Source organism: Hydra vulgaris, chromosome 04 (genome assembly GCF_038396675.1).
Source record: "Hydra vulgaris chromosome 04, alternate assembly HydraT2T_AEP".
Taxonomy (NCBI): domain Eukaryota; kingdom Metazoa; phylum Cnidaria; class Hydrozoa; order Anthoathecata; family Hydridae; genus Hydra; species Hydra vulgaris.
This window is the reverse complement of record NC_088923.1, coordinates 27,742,764-27,762,426: the sequence shown is the minus strand read 5'-3', so window position 1 is coordinate 27,762,426 and position 19,663 is coordinate 27,742,764. Positions and strand designations below refer to the sequence as shown.

General features: G+C 26.5%; 1 protein-coding gene across 3 annotated transcripts in view; it reads right to left on the bottom strand.

Moving 5' to 3' along the window:
• The window catches only part of LOC101237995 (uncharacterized), a 110,240-nt gene that overhangs the window by 29,819 nt on the left and 60,758 nt on the right, over window positions 1–19,663 (bottom strand). For all 3 annotated transcript variants that reach the window (XM_065795955.1, XM_065795957.1, XM_065795956.1), the window contains exons 14-19: window positions 7,634–7,750; window positions 7,441–7,554; window positions 7,196–7,309; window positions 6,983–7,117; window positions 5,487–5,615; window positions 5,022–5,129 (exon numbers count right to left, since the gene is read on the bottom strand). In XM_065795955.1, the coding sequence (XP_065652027.1) occupies window positions 5,022–5,129; window positions 5,487–5,615; window positions 6,983–7,117; window positions 7,196–7,309; window positions 7,441–7,554; window positions 7,634–7,750 (717 nt within the window). The remainder of the gene's footprint in view (window positions 1–5,021; window positions 5,130–5,486; window positions 5,616–6,982; window positions 7,118–7,195; window positions 7,310–7,440; window positions 7,555–7,633; window positions 7,751–19,663) is intronic.

Genomic DNA, 19,663 nt, shown 5'->3' with positions numbered 1-19,663 from the left:
AATACCACAATAAAAAGGATAAATAGAAAGTTTTTTGAATTTATAGTGTTTTTGCTTTTGTTTTTTTAAAACATATTTTAAAACAAGCAAGCTATCAACTATCTTATAGCCTAAAAGGATGTATTGGTACATCAACTATCTCATAGCCTGCTGCCACAAGGGAGTGCTTCTACATTGACTATCTTATAGCCTGCTGCTTCAAGGAAATATTGGTACATCAACTATCTTATAGCCTGCTGCAACAAGGGAGTGCTGCTACACTGACTAAGGGTTTGGTCTGGGCAAGGAAATTTTTTGCACAAGCAAAGCTTAATTTTTCTGGTCTGGTTTATTAGCGGTCTCTTTAAAACTGCAGTTTATGGAAAAAACATTTCCACTAGCATGCAAGACTATATATATATATATATATATATATATATATATATATATATATATATATATATATATATATATATATATATATACATATATATATATATATATATATACATATATATATATATATATATATATATATATTTATATATATATATATATATACATATATATATATATATATATATATATATATATATATATATATATATATATATATATATATATATATATATACATATATATATATAGTCTTTCACAAGAAAGTAGAAAAAATTAGAAGAGATAAAAAACAATTACAGATTTTTTTAACTGTGAAACATTACAGAATTCATTAGCATTCTAAGTAATCTTAACAAATCAATTATTAATTACAAAAAATAAAAAATTATCAGACAACCCAACTCTTATGATGGATATAAACTATCCATGGTTGATTTTGTGATATTATTAAACTTGTGCACAATGATTTTAATGAGAAGAAATTATTACTAATAGAAATATCAAGAAAATAAAGGACTTTGATGGCAACAAAGAGATGTTGACTATTTTAAATGATAACTGATGAATAAATAATCATCTAACTGAATAACAATAGCAATAATAAATATAATGAATGAAAAATTATAAATAACATTAGAAGAAAACATTGATTACTTGTTGGAGTTGCATTCTAATATAAAAATGCAATATAAAGTAATCCCGAAAAATAAATTCCTTAAAATTCTATCCCAACAATTCCTTGAAAATCCCAACAATCTTAGAACCACTATTTAAGACAGAGGATATGCAAGACACTAATCAAATTCAAACCTCTCAATTCAATAGACTTTTTGTCTTTTAGAAATTCTCAATCAGCCAAACTACCTTTCAAAAACATATACATTCTCATATATCAAAACTACCTATCAAAAACATATACATTCTCATATAGCAAAGCTACTTATCAAAAACATATACATTCTCGTATAGCAAAACTACCTATCAAAAACATTTACTTTTAATATGGATTGAAAAACATACTTCTAGTATGGATTGTTGCTAATATAATATATTGATTTCCATTTAATATTTTCAAATAATGTTGTCATATTTTTATTTATCTTTATTAATATTATGTTATACACACATAAAATTAATAAAGAGGAATAATATAACAACACTATACCTATATGCGGTAGTGGTGTAGTGGTAGAGCGCTCGCTTCATGAGCGAGAGGTTCCAAGTTCGATTCCCGCCATGTCCCTGGAAACTCCCATGTTTCGGAGTTAGAGAGTTGAGAGAGGGTTATAACCACAAGTAGCCTCTTCATCTGTAGTGGCCTTCTCGGCCTTGGGGAGGTGAATTATAAAAAAAAAAAATAAAAAAAAATGTACATATTTAATGTTTAAAAACATTTTTTGTAGATCTTTTTACAAAGTCTCTGCTTTGAATTTGTTTTTTACAATTTGCACTGTATCTTCACAAAAATAGTATTATAAAGTTTTTTTACAATATTGTAAACAGTCCTTTTTTTGTGTGAAATAATTTGATTAATTGAGTTTTCATTGCATTGATAAAAGTTATAACAACACATGTGTTCTAAAAGTTTATATTTATAATATGACATATTAATAATATTAGATTATAATATGATACTATAGTTTAACACATATTTTATAGTAATATAATGTAAATGTTTTTAGGTTTATTTAATTTTTTAAATATTCCTTGTTTGTTTGTTTTATGTTTCAAAGGATAGTGTTAGCTTTTTGTTCAAAGCAATTAACATGTTATCTATATATATACATATATATATATATATATATATATATATATATATATATATATATATATATATATATATATATATATATATATATATATATATTTATATACATTTAACAACAATAATCTGATTAATTAATTGCAATTAAATAATCAGATTATTGTCTTGCAGTTTTAGACAAAGAAAATGAAACTAAAAGTAATTTGTAAAATTGTGCCTCAGTTTCAAAGAGAGGATTAGTTTAAATCAGAGTTTCAAGCCATAAGAGTTTCAATTGTTATCTTAAATAAGAATATTGGAACATGAGAACATAATGTTATTGTCTTTGAATGTCACAAAAGAGAATAAAAATTGATACTAAAATCCATAAAGAGTGCGACTCCAAATGATCTATTCATAGAAATAATCATAAATAAAAATATAATCAAAAGAGTTTATCATTTCAAACCCAGGAGCGATGCACTATGCAGCCCTGTTTTAGTAGAATTAAACAACAATGCAAATGAAGTAGAAGTTTTAAAAGTTTTTATAAATCTAAAGATATTAAATAATTTTCAAAAAGTATACATTAACCTAGATCAAACTGGAGGTCTAGATCAAACTGAGGTCAAAAAGTAACAAAAGAAAGAACTAGTTATTGACAAAAACAAATGCAACAGAAAACTTGCTATAGAAGGAACTATCAACAAGCTTTTTTGATATATTTGAGAAATTAGAATCTGCAAAATCTGCACCAAGTAAATTAACAAGAAAATACTGTCATCTGTCTAGCTGGTATACTAATGCAACATTGCTAAACAACAAGTTTGATGAATTATTAATTGATATTGAAGTTGAGCAACCACATATGTAATGATATGTCAAACATAGCGCAGTGAATCATCAACAACAAATATTCCGAGTTATTCCTTTTCCAGACAAAACAGACTGATTAATAAGGGACATGGAGTATGTATTTATAGTTATGTTTGACTAATGTTATAATTCGACTAATAGTTATTCATATAATGACAATATCGAGTAAATGTGGCGCTCGGTTTGTGCAGCTTCAGAAACAACTTTATGTGGGTGTATCTATAGAGTAGAAGGTTGTAGTGAGGGAAATAACAAGCAAGTTGTAGATTCAGTCAATTACTCTTATAAGTTGTTAAAAAAAATCAATATTAAGGTTTACACAAATGTGGTGACTTTGAATACTCAAAATATAATCAACTCAAGATATAAATCAACCAACATTTCAAATAAATAACAAGGAAACAACAAACGTATTAGACTTAATGATATCAGAATCTTAGGCTAGAGTTTTTCAAATAGAACGCATATTAAACTTATTTTGAATATTTCTTGAATATTTGAATATTCCTTTTTTGTTTGTTTTGTCTTTTAAAGAATAGAATTTTAAAGAGTAATTTTAATATATATATATATAATAATTTTTTTTTAAAAACTTTACAGTTATTAAAGTTAGTAAACATAATGGGTAATTACCCATTATATCAGGTTTTCAAACATAACGCTTACATAACGCTTACATAATGCCAGATTTCATGTTTTATAACGGGTAATTATCGTTATGTTTAATGTATAGTTCGTATGAAAAAAACATAACGGCAAATACCATTATGTTTTTTTCATACAAATTATATGTGGAACATAACGGTAATTACCTGTTATGTTCTTTGTATAATTTGTATGAAAAAAATATAACAGTATTTGTCGTTATGTTTTTTTCATACGAATTATACATTGAACATAACAGTAATTACGCGTTATAAAACAGGTATTTTTTTACTGTGTACATTCTCATATAGCAAAGCTACCTATGAAAAACATATACATTCTCATATAGCAAAACTACCTATCAAAAAGCTACCTATCAAAAATTGCTGTTAAAAACCTCATGAAAATGCAAGTTTAGTGACTGTAGACAAAATATTGAAGTGTTTGTGTAACAAGCTGTCTGAAATCAACATGAAATAAGTAGCATACTCATGGATATTATATATATTATAGTTATATATCTTAAAATTTGGATTGAAGAGTGTAAATACGTGTTATTAACCTCCTGAAAAACCTAAAAGATCTTAACATAAAATAGAACACTGATTTCATTCAAAAATTTTTGCAGGAAATAAAACAGCTCAACATATAAGCATAAACACATAACTTATTTTAGGCTTTTATAGTTGCTTTAAAAACTTTTTGTTGTCATGTTTACAATTACTTTTTGTTGTCATGTTCAAAATTACTTTTTGTTGTCATGTTTACAATTACTTTTTGTTGTCATGTTTACAATTACTTTTTGTTGTCATGTTCAAAATTACTTTTTGTTGTCATGTTTACAACTACTTTTTGTTGTCATGGTTACAACTACTTTTTGTTGTCATGTTTACAATTACTTTTTGTTGTCATGTTCAAAATTACTTTTTGTTGTCATGTTTACAATTACTTTTTGTTGTCATGTTTACAATTACTTTTTGTTGTCATGTTCAAAATTACTTTTTGTTGTCATGTTTACAACTACTTTTTGTTGTCATGTTTACAATTACTTTTTATTGTCATGTTTACAAATACTTTTTGTAGTCATGTTTACAATTACTTTTTATTGTCATGTTTAAAATTACTTTTTGTTGTCATGTTTACAATTACTTTTTGTAGTCATGTTTACAATTACTTTTTGTTATCATATTTACAATTACTTTTTGTTGTCATGTTTAAAATTACTTTTTGTTGTCATGTTTACAACTACTTTTTGTTGTCATGTTTACAATTACTTTTTGTTGTCATGTTTACAATTACTTTTTGTTATCATATTTACAATTACTCATGACAAGATTTTGACTGAAAAAATTTTTTTGAAAATTTTGAAAAAACTTACTTTGACAATTTACACCTGAGTAACCAAAATAACAATGGCATTTATACTTCCCACCAAACAAGTTTGTGCAATTACCTCCATTATAACAGGGACGATCTCTTTGACATGCTAAAACAAAAAAATACAAGTTCAAGTTTAACACACTCCTGCTAAAAGATAAAAAAAAAAAAAAAGCAAAAATGTAAAAATGCAAAAAAAAAAAAAAAAAATGCAATGTTGACATTAAAAAATAAAAAAAAGATATGATAAAGAAAATAGATTAAATATAAACTATTAAGACATAAATTGTGAATATTATATTAAAAGTTTATTGAAATAAATAGAAATAAATAAAAATGGATAAAATATATAAAACTGATATATATTCACTAAAAACCTTTAAAAAACAAATATTTTTGGTATACACAAAATTAAAGTTGAAGTTTTTTTTTTTTTTTTTTAAATGAAAACAAAAATAAAAACTACCATTTTCAAATTCACATCTAGGACCATAGCATCTTTCATTACATAAACATGTATATTCACTTGTATCACGGTTATCCCAAATACATGTGCCACCACATAAACAGGGAGATGATAAACATGGATCAATTACTACAAGGAAAAAAATTAAAAAACAATGAACTTAAATTTCAAAATAAAATTAAATTCAAAATTTATTTATCCATTCAATGTTTAGTTAAAAATGATAGTTTTAAAAAAAAATGGATGAAAAAAAAAAAGATGGATAGCGATGTTGAAGTTAATGAAGAAAAAGATAGCAAAGAAACTTAACTGAATTCTAAACATGATTCTAAGAATGATTCTAAACAGAGCGATATTTTTAATTTATAATCAAAGTTTTTTAGCAAAATTTATAAAAATATGAACTTTAAAAGTTTTATACAAAAAAAAAACAAAAAAAAGCAAAAACTTGGCTTTTGACCTTTTTCAATATTTAAATAGTCTTGATTTACTTAGGCATATATTTTTAGCTTCCTAAAAAAAAAACTCTGAATAAAAAAATTAAAAGATCAAATAAAAACTCAAATTCTCCACAATATTAATTACTTCTCCACAACATCACTGAGTTAAAAATCTCCACAGTATTATTATGAACTACAATTCATGAACTTGTATCAAACAGTAATTAGCAGTACAAATATGTTTTTCTTTATTTGACCAATTGTATTTTTTGTTTTACTAACAAAATTTTAAAAATCTGAGAGAAAAGGGTACACTAACCCATTATGATCATGTATACACCAAAACTGTATGCAATTGATGATGATGGAGTTTTTATTGAACTTTCTTGATTTTTTTAAAATGTTTATCATCAAGGATACCACACTTTTGAGGTTTAGACTCCATAATTCCATTTTCTTATTTAAATATGGAAGATTTGAAGCAATTTGTTACAACCAAATGTTCTTGCTAGCTTGTTTTGAAGACAGAGGAATATAATATATATATATATATATATATATATATATATATATATATATATATATATATATATATATATATATATATATATATATATATATATATATATATATACATATACATTTATATATATATATATATATATATATATATATATATATATATATATATATATATATATATATATATATATATATATATATATATATATATAGGACAGAGTAGTTTTATTGTGATACTACTACTAGAAAGATTACCACCCAAGGTTTAGGACCACACAGGTTTTAGAACTACCAAAGGATTAGTACCACCTAATGTTTATGAGCTCCTCCAATTTTTATTCTCATTTAAATTGTTTTTTTTATATCAGAGTTTTCCTTCTACTAGAAAAGTTATCTTCATTATAGGTTAAGACCTGAAAAAACTTACCCTTAAATTAAAAAAAAAAAAAGTTCATATAAGAGAATTTCAATACAAATTACAATAAAATAATCGCATAAAAAAACTCATAATGAAATGATAAACATTACACCTACTTTCTGCTTTAGGCAAGATACATCTGTTTTGTTTTGATTCCCAGACATAGTGACCAGGGCATACACATTGTCCTGTAGTGAGCAAACAGTATGGTGATGGAACTAGAGGGTTCATCGAAAATGGGCACGAACATTCTTAAAAAAGTTTTTATAAAATTTAATTTGAAAAAATTACCAATTAAAAAATAATTTTTAAAAATAATTTTTGCATACTTTCACACACTTCCCCTGACCAAAATCCAACACAATCACATATATGATTGCCCAATGATGACAATCTACAGTGTCCACCATGTTGACAAGGATTTGAAAAACATGAGTCATTTTCTATTTATGATAATAATAAATAATTAGTTAAAAAGCCTAATACTAAACTTAACAACAAACCCTAAACATAAAATTATACATATTGAGATACTTTCAATTTCTTATAAATAAATTTATCATTAAAGTCTTACGCCTGCATGTAACACCAAAAAAACCAGGTGGACAAGAGGTGCATTTGAAGCCACCATCTAATGTAAGAGAGCATACACCTCCGTTGCACGTATTTGGGTTACACAAATCTGTGTCTGAAAATGATAAAAATCTTTTATTTGCTTTTTAACTTATTCAATTTCATTGTTACTTAAAATTTATAGCAAATGTTACCTTTACACAAAGGTGGTTTAAATCCAAGTTTACAAACACAGTGGAAGTTACCATTTCCTTCATCATGACAAATGCCAGAGTTTTCACAAGGATTAGGAGCGCAGGGTGTTTCTAACTCTACAAAATATTTAATTTTATCTCATAATTAAAATAGTTTACCATTTTCAAATTAATGTGTAAACAAATTTATTGAAAGAAATGTAAACAAACTAAACTTAAAATAATAAAATAAAAATAAATAATTTGATATCAAATTATATTTATAAGTTAAAAAAAAATCATTGTCTAACGCCATTGCCAAGTAAATAAAAACAAATAATTAACTTAAAAATGTCTTAAAAGCATGAAAACTATAAACAGGTGCATCGTCATCAAGTAGTAAGAAAAAAATTATTTTGGAAACAAGGTATTTGGTTATTTATTAAGTGTTGTAACAATAATCTCTCTCTCCGACTCTGAAACTTGAGCTTCAACATACAAGATCACAAGGAACAATTTTAGATAAATACTTGTGCAGGGAAGTGAGAGATACTGGAAAAGTAATTATAAAAATTGAAAATAAAGATTGCTGAGTATTTTATGATGTATTCTGTGGATTCTTAGTATACCACAAGAACTGAAACCTTTACTTTAAGTAAAATTTACTGAAAGCTTAAAAGGTAAACACTCTGTGTATTATATATGCACAGTAAACACTCTGTGTAAACACTCTGTGTATTATATATGCACAGAGTTGTTACGACATAATATGTCTGGCAGATCTGTCTACATATTTTTAGACATATTTTCTGCCGACATAAAATATGTCCCACATATTTTCTATCGACATATTTTGACATAACTTTATGTCTGAATTATTTTCTGCTGACATAAAATATGTCAGACATATTTTCTATTGACATATTTTGACATAATTTTATGTCTGAATTATTTTCTGCTGACAAAATGTTAGACATATTTTCTATTGACATATTTTGACATAATTTTATGTCTGAATTATTTTCTGCTGACATAAAATATGTCAGACATATTTTCTATGGACATATTTTGACATAATTTTATGTCTGAATTACTTTCTGCTGACATAAAACATGTCAGACATTTTTTTTATGGACATATTTTGACATAATTTTATGTCTGAATTAATTTCTGCTGACATAAAATGTGTCAGACATATTTTCTATTGACATATTTTGACATAATTTTATGTCTAACATATTATTTTATTTCAATCTAACAAATTTATAGCGCATTTATCGATTAGTATTGGCGATTTCCCGTTATAAGAATCTAAAAACCATCTCAAGCTGAGTTTCTATTACTGAAAGTGGTTTTTATTAGTATGACTAAATTTAAAATTATTTTTTTAATTAAAATAATATTAGAAAAAAACATTATCAGTTATTTTTAATTAATAGTTGATCTTGAAAAAGGTTTCATTATGAAAAATTGAATTCAAAAGATTCTAACGATTTATAACTAATTACGAATAATATACTTATAATTATAATAGTTATGATACATTTATCATTAAAAAAACTGACAATTGCATTATAATTGCATAGTTAACTGCCATAAACTTGCATAAAATGTTTTGAGTGAAATATATATTTTAATAATTATTTATTTTGTTTTCCTTACGATTTAAAGTCAAAAATGGAGAATAATTTATTAAATGAACAAGTGAAAACTCAATTTGAAATAAATAAAGAAGGAGGAAAATGTAAAATGTGCAAAAAATTTTACAAAGGCAAATTAAGTAACCTCAAAGATCACCTTCTTCGAAAACACAAAGAAAAAGCCGAGGAAATTGAATTAGTTGAAGCTATCCCAGCTACAAGGCATCGAAATGACGATGAAATTCAATTAATTAAACGAATCAAGCAAGAAGTTGATGTAAATCAATTAATTGGAGAAATGATTCGATTAATGATGCGCCGTAACTTGTCTTTAGCATCAGCTGATGAAATTGGACAAATGTCTTAAGTAAAAAATGCATTCAAAAAATTCAATATTTTTATAAAGCGTCACAGCATGAAACGCTACATTCAACATGCATGTGAAAATATTTTTTTGCTAATAAGAGAAGAAACTGAAAATGTTCTTATGTCGTTGATGTTCGATAGTGCGTCGCGATATGGAAGAAATGTGTTTGGAGTTAGTTGCAGATATATCAAGGACGGGGAAATAGTTGCCAGAACCTTAGGCATAATTACTCAAGAAGGTCGACAGTTTGGCGAAATTTTGGCTGCTCAATTGGAAAATGTGATTGGAAAAATTGGAAAATGTGCTAATGATATCTACACAACTTGCACAGATCAGGGAAAGAATATGATGAAGGCTTCAAATATTCTCCAAAATGCACAAGATCAAATGAAAGTAATCCTTGAAATTTATGGTGACGAATTTATAGATTTCGAAGACAAAGAAATTGATATTGGCGCTTTAGAGAATGAAAAAGGGAATTATAGTGAAGCCCACACTGTTTGCGTTGAAAAATCGGTAGGATTGTTCTGTTCAACCATGTTTTGTGGCGCACATGTGTGTCAGCTAGCTGCCAAGGACGTAACGTCAATGTTTAAAGATGCATTGAATAATATAAGAAAGGTTGCTATTGAATCCAAATAAGTAGCATATACTCAAACATATAAAAATCAAAAAAAGCCTCGTATAGACATTGCACCTCGTTGGGATTCCACTTTTTTGATGATAAAAGATTTTCATACCAACGCAGAATCATATCAAAGGATAAGACATGACAAGTTAAAGTTAAATGATGCATCATGGAGCTTAATAGATGAATATTTCAACGCATTTTTACCAATACATTCGGCCATGATGGATTTTCAATCACCAAAATTATCAATGAGTGAATTCTACGTTCGATGGATTCAAATGAAAATAGAAATCGAGGACGTTCCAGCAGGTGATTAAAATTGTTACTGAGCAACGCAATTAATACACGAGAACAAGTTTTTTTTAAATGTGAAGCCTTTATTGCTGCTTTAGTTCTGGATCCTAGATTTTCCTTTACATCAGGTCATCAACTGTTTAATACAGAACTGTTGAATAGAGGAATCACACAGTTGATCAAAATCCATCAAAAACTTTGCACTCGACAAGAACAATCAAATTCTTCATCAACAGAAGAATCCATACAATTAAATGCGTCATATTCATCAAATACTTCTGAAGAGATACTTCCGATGAACTCAGAAGATGTTGAAGCTGAAAAATTACGCCGTTTCATTGAATATACTGGAGGAGGAACAAGGCAAGGTATTGTTAATGCATCTTCAGAATCAGATGAAGATATTCCTCAACTAGTTTTAAAATGGGCTCTTAATGAAGCGCGAGTGACATTAGACGTTGAATTCAACATTCTTGCTTACTGGAAGAAAAATCAAAAAACAAAATCGGCTCTATGAAATTTCCCAAGTAGTTTACGGTGCAGCGTTCTCCAGCATAAAAGTTGAACGTGATTTCTCTGGATTCGCTTTGGTTTATAGCCATCTACGTACTCCCATTTCAAATGATTTCTTAAACTCCATCATGGTGGTAAAAAACAATCTGGATTTAATTGATAAAATAAAATTCGTTTAAAAAACTTGTTTACTTATTTAAAAAACAATTTTCATTTTTTTTTTAGTCAAACAACTGTTTTTCTACAAGGTCTCTTAATTTGCAATAGAATCTTTTGAGATTTCATTTTTCATTATGAAAACTTTTGAGGAATTGTCAATTGAACCTGTCATTTTGAAAAGGACACAAGTCCAAAACTTTTAACAATTAGTTAATAAACTTAAATTAAAAATTTCTGTATGATTTAAATTTTTTTATAAAAATAATAATAATAAAAGTTACATAAGTTATATATGTTCTTGATTTATTTACTTTTATGTTAAATTTCTTTCGTAGTGTAGAAATTATTTTATTAAAAACCATGTTTTGTTAATTTTTAATAGTTTAAATAAATGGACTTGTGCCCTTTTCAAAATGACAGGTTCAATTATTTTATTGTTAAATAAATCATAACTATTATAACTATAAGAATATTATTCGAAATTAGTTATAAGTTACTATTGGTTAGTCTTCTTAATATGAATTTAATGAGCTGAATATAATTTTTGCGAAATATTTCAAATTCTTCAGTTTAAAGGAATTTAATTTGGCACAAAATTTTTGAAATTATGTGATTTTTTCATAGAATCTTTTGAATTCAATTTTTCAAAATAAAATATTTTTTAGGATCAACTATTAATTAAAAATAACTGTTTTTTTATTATTATTTTAATCAAAAAAATAATTTTAAGTTTATTCATACTAATAAAAACCACTTTCAGTAATAAAAACTCATCTTGAGATGGTTTTTACATTCTTATAATGGAAATTGTCAATATTAATCAGTACTAATCAATAGGGATGGCAGTTTTACTTACTTTTTTTTTTGCTTACTTGAGTAAGTTAATATTTATTAAAAAGTAAATTACATAAGTAATTTGAAACATTTTATGTAAATTTACATTTCCCTATAAGTAACTTATTTTTTTGAAACGACTTTTACTTTTTAAAGTAAGACTTTTTACTTTCAAAAAAAAGTTATGTAAAAGAAGTTTACATCAAAAAGTAATTTACTTTTACATGTAAAAGGAAGACACGTGAAAAAGCTATTTTACTTTTACATTTAAAAGTTAATTACTTTTGAAAATTACATTACATAATTTAAAAGTTTCTCAAACTGTAATTTACATTTACCTATAAAAGTAACTAATTAAAAAAAAATTATATTATAAAGTAACTTGCATATGAAAGTAAATTACATAAAAGTAATATGCTACCAAATGTAAATTAAATTTACAAATAAAATAATATTTTTATAGTAGGAATTTTTTATTTTAAAAGTAATAACAAATCTTTATTAAAAATAAATTACATTAGAGCCGTAACCAGCTTTTTTTGGTCTTTGAGATAGCTAACTTCCAGACATGGAGCAAACTCCAAACATTTATATGTTTATACTTATGTCAAAAAAGGATGCTATGCATAAAATTGCGATGATTGGAGGCTGGGAACAAAAAAGCCCCAAATTTTGTGCCCCCTCCTGCCCCAAATGTGAGAGCAACAAGTTGATGAAATATTTTTTGTACTGCTTTTAACTAGACTAATATTAATTGATAAATTTTAAATTTCATAGTAAAATATTTTGGCTTTCAAAAATTAGGACCATATAAAGTTTAAACCCCCCTCAATTTGAGGGGGTTATAAATTTTATATGGTCAATATTTTTGAACGCTGAAAGATAATACTATCAAACTTAAAATTTATCAATGAATATAAGTCTAGTTGAGAACAGTATAAAAAATATTTCATCAACTTGTTGCTCTTACATTTGGGGCAGGAGGGGGGGCACAAAATTTAGGGCTTTTTATGTTCCCAGCCTCCAATCTTAGCAAATTTTTGCAAAGCATCCTTATTTGACATAAGTATAAATATATAAATGTTAGGCGTTTGCTCCATGTCTGGAAGTTAACTATCTCAAAAGACCAAAAAAAGCTGGTTCTTGCTCTGTACATAAAAACAAACTTAAATTAGATAAGCTTACATTTTATATAAATTGTAAAGTAAATTAAAAGTAACTTATATAAAGTAAGCAAATAAATTTACTTATATTTTAAGATAACTTTGACATGATCTTGTATAAATGAAATGAAAAAAAGAAAAACTTTAAGGCACTAACATTTAGTTTGCCGCAACATTCGATTTGCGCGGTTTTAGGTATTTCTTCCCTGTAAAGTTTGAAAATATCAATAATAGGTTTCCACCCATGATTAAAACCCTCTCTAGTTCCGGTCCATGATAGTTTTAACTATTATAACCCTTCTCTGAATCAAACTGTCTCAAAAATGTACACTATCTGGCCAACTATTCGAAAGGTCTGGAATTTAGACAAAGCTAAAATAAGGCATTTAGCAGAAGGCGCATATACCCATGGGTGACTCAGAAAGGGTAGTTTATTAGAAAAGAAAATAATTAACGTAGTTGTTAGTCTTTTTTTACATTTTTTTTGCGTAAATGCATTTATTATTTAAAAACTAAGGAAAGTTTAAACTTGTCCTGAATTATGGGAGCTATAACACCATGGCCTGAAGATTAAAGAGCCCCGAACTTTATAAAGAGGACTTTGTTTAATTTATATTTTCATGGATAAAATTTTTGTAAAGATTTTTCGCCACTTTGATACAAAAAAACTCCACCTGCTCAAGAATATCTTTTGGCTCTTAAAGTCTTATGTCTTTATCTAAGTGTAGTATCAGTGGCCTAGCTACTGCAAGGCCAGTATAAGCAAAACTTACGGTTCAGAAGCACTAAGATATATTTAAAGAGTTTTTTTGTTTGTTTTTTTAAGAAAAGTTATCGCTCCAGAGAAACAGTAATTGGGCACCTTGGCCACGTATGTCTACTAACAAAATACACTTTGCTTGGCCGTTGTGTAATATACCTATATCCCGAGCTGTAGCGTAAAAACGATTTATAAGTAGATAAAGAAATAAAAATTGTGGTGATTAGAGCCTGTATACAAAAATGCCCTTAAACACTTACCATCCCTACTACAAATGTGAGGGCAACAAATTAGTAATTTTTATTGTTTTTGTTTTCTTACACTAAGTTTACATCCTCGCCAAATGAAGTGGTTGTTTCAATCTTTTTCTAAACATTCTTATGTGATAAGGAAGAACACACTTAAGTTTGGTACTTTAGTATGTTTTTGTTTATACCACAACATTGCACAATTTTAAAGAAAATTTAATATGAAATCTTATAAAAACCATTTTGACCAAAGTTATTGCGTTTACATAATTATATTAATAATACACCTCATAATTTACGAGCGCAAATTTTGAGATGTAATATTGATGTAATTATTAAAGACATCATTGTGTTATTGGTTATTTGGTTATCCATAAAGTCTTTAAATGAGTTTAATGTGGTTTTTAAAAACACGTTAAAAGGTTTTTAGAAAACCTCATTTGTACGTAACTATATAATAATACTATTAGTTAAAGAAGAGGCTATTGATTAATTAATTGTAATTGGTTTGTTGATAAAAGGAACCAATGCATGTACAAATTGTAAAACTTTTTTACATTTTCCTAAACATTCTAATGTGATATAAACAAGAACATACTTGAGTTTGACACTTAAGTATGTTTTATTTACCAAAAGTATATTTATTAACCAAAATCATTGGTTTTTCAGAATCATAATATTACATCTCAGAGTTTACGCAAGTAGACATCATTATATTATTGGTTACCATAAAGTCTTTAAATGAGTTTAATATGGTTTTTAACAACACATTTAAAGACTTCATTTGTACGTAGCTGTTAATAATATTATTAGTTAAAGATGCTGTTGATTAAGTAACTTTAATAGGTTTGGTAATAAAGAATACGCCTCATTTTCAAATTATGAAACTTTTTTACATCGCTTTTAATGTGGTATAATACCACGCAATACTTGTATTTAAATCCATTTAAAGTTAAATCATGTATTTTGTTTAATTTATATTTTCATGGATAAAATTTTTTTAAACCATTTTATTTATATTTAAAAAAAAATAAAAAATTCAAAATTTCTGTTATTTATGCAATATTTCTTCTGTTTTAGTATGTTATTTTAGAAAAAGGTATAACATACTAAAACAGGAGAATTTGGTACTTCAGATACATATATCTTAATTTTTTAGATATATTTTCAAAAAATACAAAACTATAATTGTCAACTTAAATAAGGTTGTTAAACTCAAACTTCAGAAAAACAAATGATTATCAATTTTTAATGACAAGTTTTTAATGTCTTTATTATGTACGGATATTTAGAGGCTTGGCAATAGGACTATTTTTGTCTACTTCTTTTCCCCGCCTTTCGTATATTTTACAAAAGAAAATTAATAATTTGTAACGACAAATTAAGAAAAATAAAAAGTTATAAAAATTAAAAATCCATCACTGTAATAAAGAATGTCTTTATATAATAATAAAAAAAAAAACCAATGACGAAATTATATTTTAAAAAAAAATTAATTTGATAATTATCGAATCCCATTTAAATCCCCTAAATAGTTGGGGAGGTTGCTCAAAATTTATATGTTTATAGTTTTTGAACATTAAGAGATTATTGCATGATATTAGAGACTTGTTAATGAACTTAAATTTAGTTTAAAATGTTAAAAAAATGTATTTATAAATGTTATAAACTCATCATTCTCACACCAGTGGTATAAATCGGAAGTCAACATTTTTAAGGGTTTATTTTTAGCAGACTCCGATTATCGCAATACTTTTGAAAAGCTTTACATAAACATGAATATATAAATGTTTGGAGTTTGCTTCATGTCGTTACATAAAGTTAAGTTCTCAAACAAAAACAAAAAGGCTACGGGCCTGATTTTAAATTTGTGATTGGAATCTGGTTGTTTAAATATTGTGATTTGCACTTTTGTTATTTTTTTTACTTTAAATTTTTTGAAAATTTAAAATAAAAAAAGTAACAAAAATTTACTGAAAAAAAAGAATTTGATGTTATTTCATCTGTTTTCATCTTATTTCAACAACATCAAGACAATCTTCTTCACAATCGACCATATAACTTGAAAGTGTGCTTTTTTGAACCATCCTACTAAATATGCTATATTAAATACATTAAAATAAGCGGTTTTTGCGGTTATAAAAAGTTATAATTTTTTTTTTAAGTTAAATACTTTTACATTTATACTTTTTTAACTTTAATTTTTTTTTTCAAATTAATCTTGATGTTATTTACATCAGTTGTTTGAAAGTTTTTTTTTGAAAGACTGTCTAGTTTAATGTTCTTGCTTTGGAAATGGCTCTACATTTTGCAATTTTATTCTAAGTTTTGTATTTTGGCTTCCTTTATTCAGCGTGGTTGTTAAAAACCAATCTAACCAAAAAAAGTTATTTCTGGAAATGACCAACTCGAATAATTGTTAGATAATAGAATAATAAAGGAATACTTGTTTTTTGGAATGGACTAATTGAATTAGTTCATTCCAGACAACAGTTTTATGAATAGCTATTAATAAATAAACAAAAAGAATTAATTTTATTTTCTGAGTGGCTGTTTCGACCAGAGCTGACCATTGCCGTCCCGAATGGGAGTGAGGGGGTATCCCCCACCCCAAAGCTATTATATATGCATTTGAGTTAGCACATTTAGTTGGCAAGTTTTGAGGTATTGTTGGTAAATATGAAATATCGAGGACTCTTTTTTTTGTGTGCGTGTGTGTCTCTAGTTGGCAAAAAACACATAGGACCCCCTCCTCAATCAGAGACCTCTTCAGGACAGCTCTGACAACAACCACGCTGAATAAGAGAAGCGAAAAGCAGCAGCATAACTACAAATACGCCCGGCTCATTTACGGTAAATTTTTATCAAGGCCACTAACTTATTTCCTCCCGAAAAAAAAATTAATACTGAAACAAATAAATCAAAAAAATGTTTTCAAAGCTTTTATGCAAAAAATCTTTCTTTCTAAAAAGTTATAAACCCCAACTTAAAAGAAAAATAAAATATTAGAGAAAAAAAGTAAGGGTACGGCCTCCTTGCCCAGGAAACAAATTTAACATGCACGTTCATCGGGACTACACAAATGCTTTCAAGATAAAGTAAAATCAAAGTAAAGCTGGAATGATAAAATAAAACCAAAAAAAAAAAAAGATTCAAAAAAGTGGAGTTCTCTCCCATGCTCTGAAAACTATTTTAACTTGTACTTTTATTAAGTTTACACAAATGCTGGAAGGTTTACACATGCATGAATTACCCATAGCTTAGAAATTATGCCCCCTTTCCCCATCTTCCCCCGACAAACTTTCATTATGGCCATTAACCTAATCTGCTAAACAAACAAAAAGAAATAAAAAATCAGTGATTATTTAGCAGCCCCTATTAGTACTCATGCAACAGGGAGCCCGTCTCTATACTACTAGTATAGACTATATTTGCCCCTAATTATAATAGAACTACCCTTTACGATATACGTGAAAAAAAAACAGGCAATAAATTTGAATACGCAACCTATCTCAAAATTTATGTTAAATCAACATGAAATGACTGATCTTTGAGAAAGTAAATAATATAACTTACTTTTTACTTACTTACCAAGTAAGGTATAAAATTTCAAAAAAAAAAATTACTTTTATTTGTAAAAGTAAATAATTTGAAATTACTTTTGTGTACGCTATTTTTGCTAATTACTTACTTTTACACGTAAAAGTAATTTGTTGTTACGATGAAGTTTTATTTTACTTTGTGTGGTAATAATGAAGAAAAAAAGCAACAAATTTGTTAGACTATTTTCACTTTACTCTTTAAATTAAGCTGAAATGCGCAATAATTTTGTTAGATAGATTTTTTCTTCAAGAATATCAAACAGCAAATATGTCAGACATAAATTTATGTCAAAATATGTCCGTAGAAAATATGTCTGACATATTTTATGTCAGCAGAAAACAATTCAGACATAAAATTATGTCAAAATGTGTCCATAGAAAATATGTCTGACATATTTTATGTCAGCAGAAAATAATTCAGACATAAAATTATGTCAAAATATGTCGACAGAAAATGTCTGACATATTTTATGTCAGCAGAAAATAATTCAGACATAAAATTATGTCAAAATATGTTGATAGAAAATATGTCTGACATATTTTATGTCAGCAGAAAATAATTTAGACGTAAAATTATGTCAAAATATGTTGACAGAAAATATGTCTGACATATTTTATGTCAACAGAAAATAATTCAGACATAAAATTATGTCAAAATATGTCTATAGAAAATATGTGGGACATATTTTATGTCAGCAGAAAATATGTCTCAGACATATTTGACAGATAACAACCCTGTATGTGCACATTGAGTACAAATGACATAACACAGTTGTCAGCACAACAAAACATGAACTTTATAAAAAACTTTATAAAAACGTTTTCTAAATTTGTGTAGTTTTTCCTTCAACTGCTCACAACAAATTTGTGTAGTTTTTCCTTCAACTGGTAACAACAAATTCGTGTAGTTTTTCGTTCAACTGGTAACAACAAATTTGTGTAGTTTTTCCTTCAACTGCTCACAACAAATTCGTGTAGTTTTTCCTTCAACTGGTAACAACAAATTCGTGTAGTTTTTCCTTCAACTGCTAACAACAAATTTGTGTAGTTTTTCCTTCAACTGGTAACAACAAATTTGTGTAGTTTTTCCTTCAACTGCTAACAACAAATTTGTGTAGTTTTTCCTTCAACTTCAACAAATCTTAAAAGTTTATTTACTTTTGCTTAAGTTATTGTTTAGGTATTGTTTTAAACTGCTCTCTTTTAAAACAATAATACTTATTATTTTTTAACTATAGTAAGAAACTTAACTATAGTATTAGTGTTGCCTTCTAAGTATCTTCTAAAATCTAATGTCTTAGGCCTTGAGTTTAAGAGAATCTAACTCTCCTAAAATGCTGCAGCATAAAGCCACTCTGAGTTTTGTTTGTACTTGTATGGGTATTTAACAAGATAGTTAAGTGATTTAGTGATAAGGAAACAAACTGGAATTGCTATCTATTCTATTGTTTTATCAAGGCTTAAATAATGTGAATAACACTATATATGGATGTGATTTGGGTAAAAAATGCCTTTTTTGGTTTAAAAGCATGATTTTTTTTGTTCATCACTTATTTTAATTTTTATTTTTTTATTCAAACCCATTTATACTAAGAAATAAAATATTTTGTTGAATTTTCAAAATTTAAGATAATCACTAAAGAAGAATTTTTTTTAAAACATTCTAAATTTAATATAAAACTACTTGTTATATCCAGGACCACAGCCATAATCTTTGGCTGTGGTCCTGGATATAATAATTCAAATATCATAATCTGACTACTTTTTTTGCCTTCCCATTTTCTTTCTATTTTTATCTTTATTAACACTAATAAAGATAATTATTAACACTATTATCTTT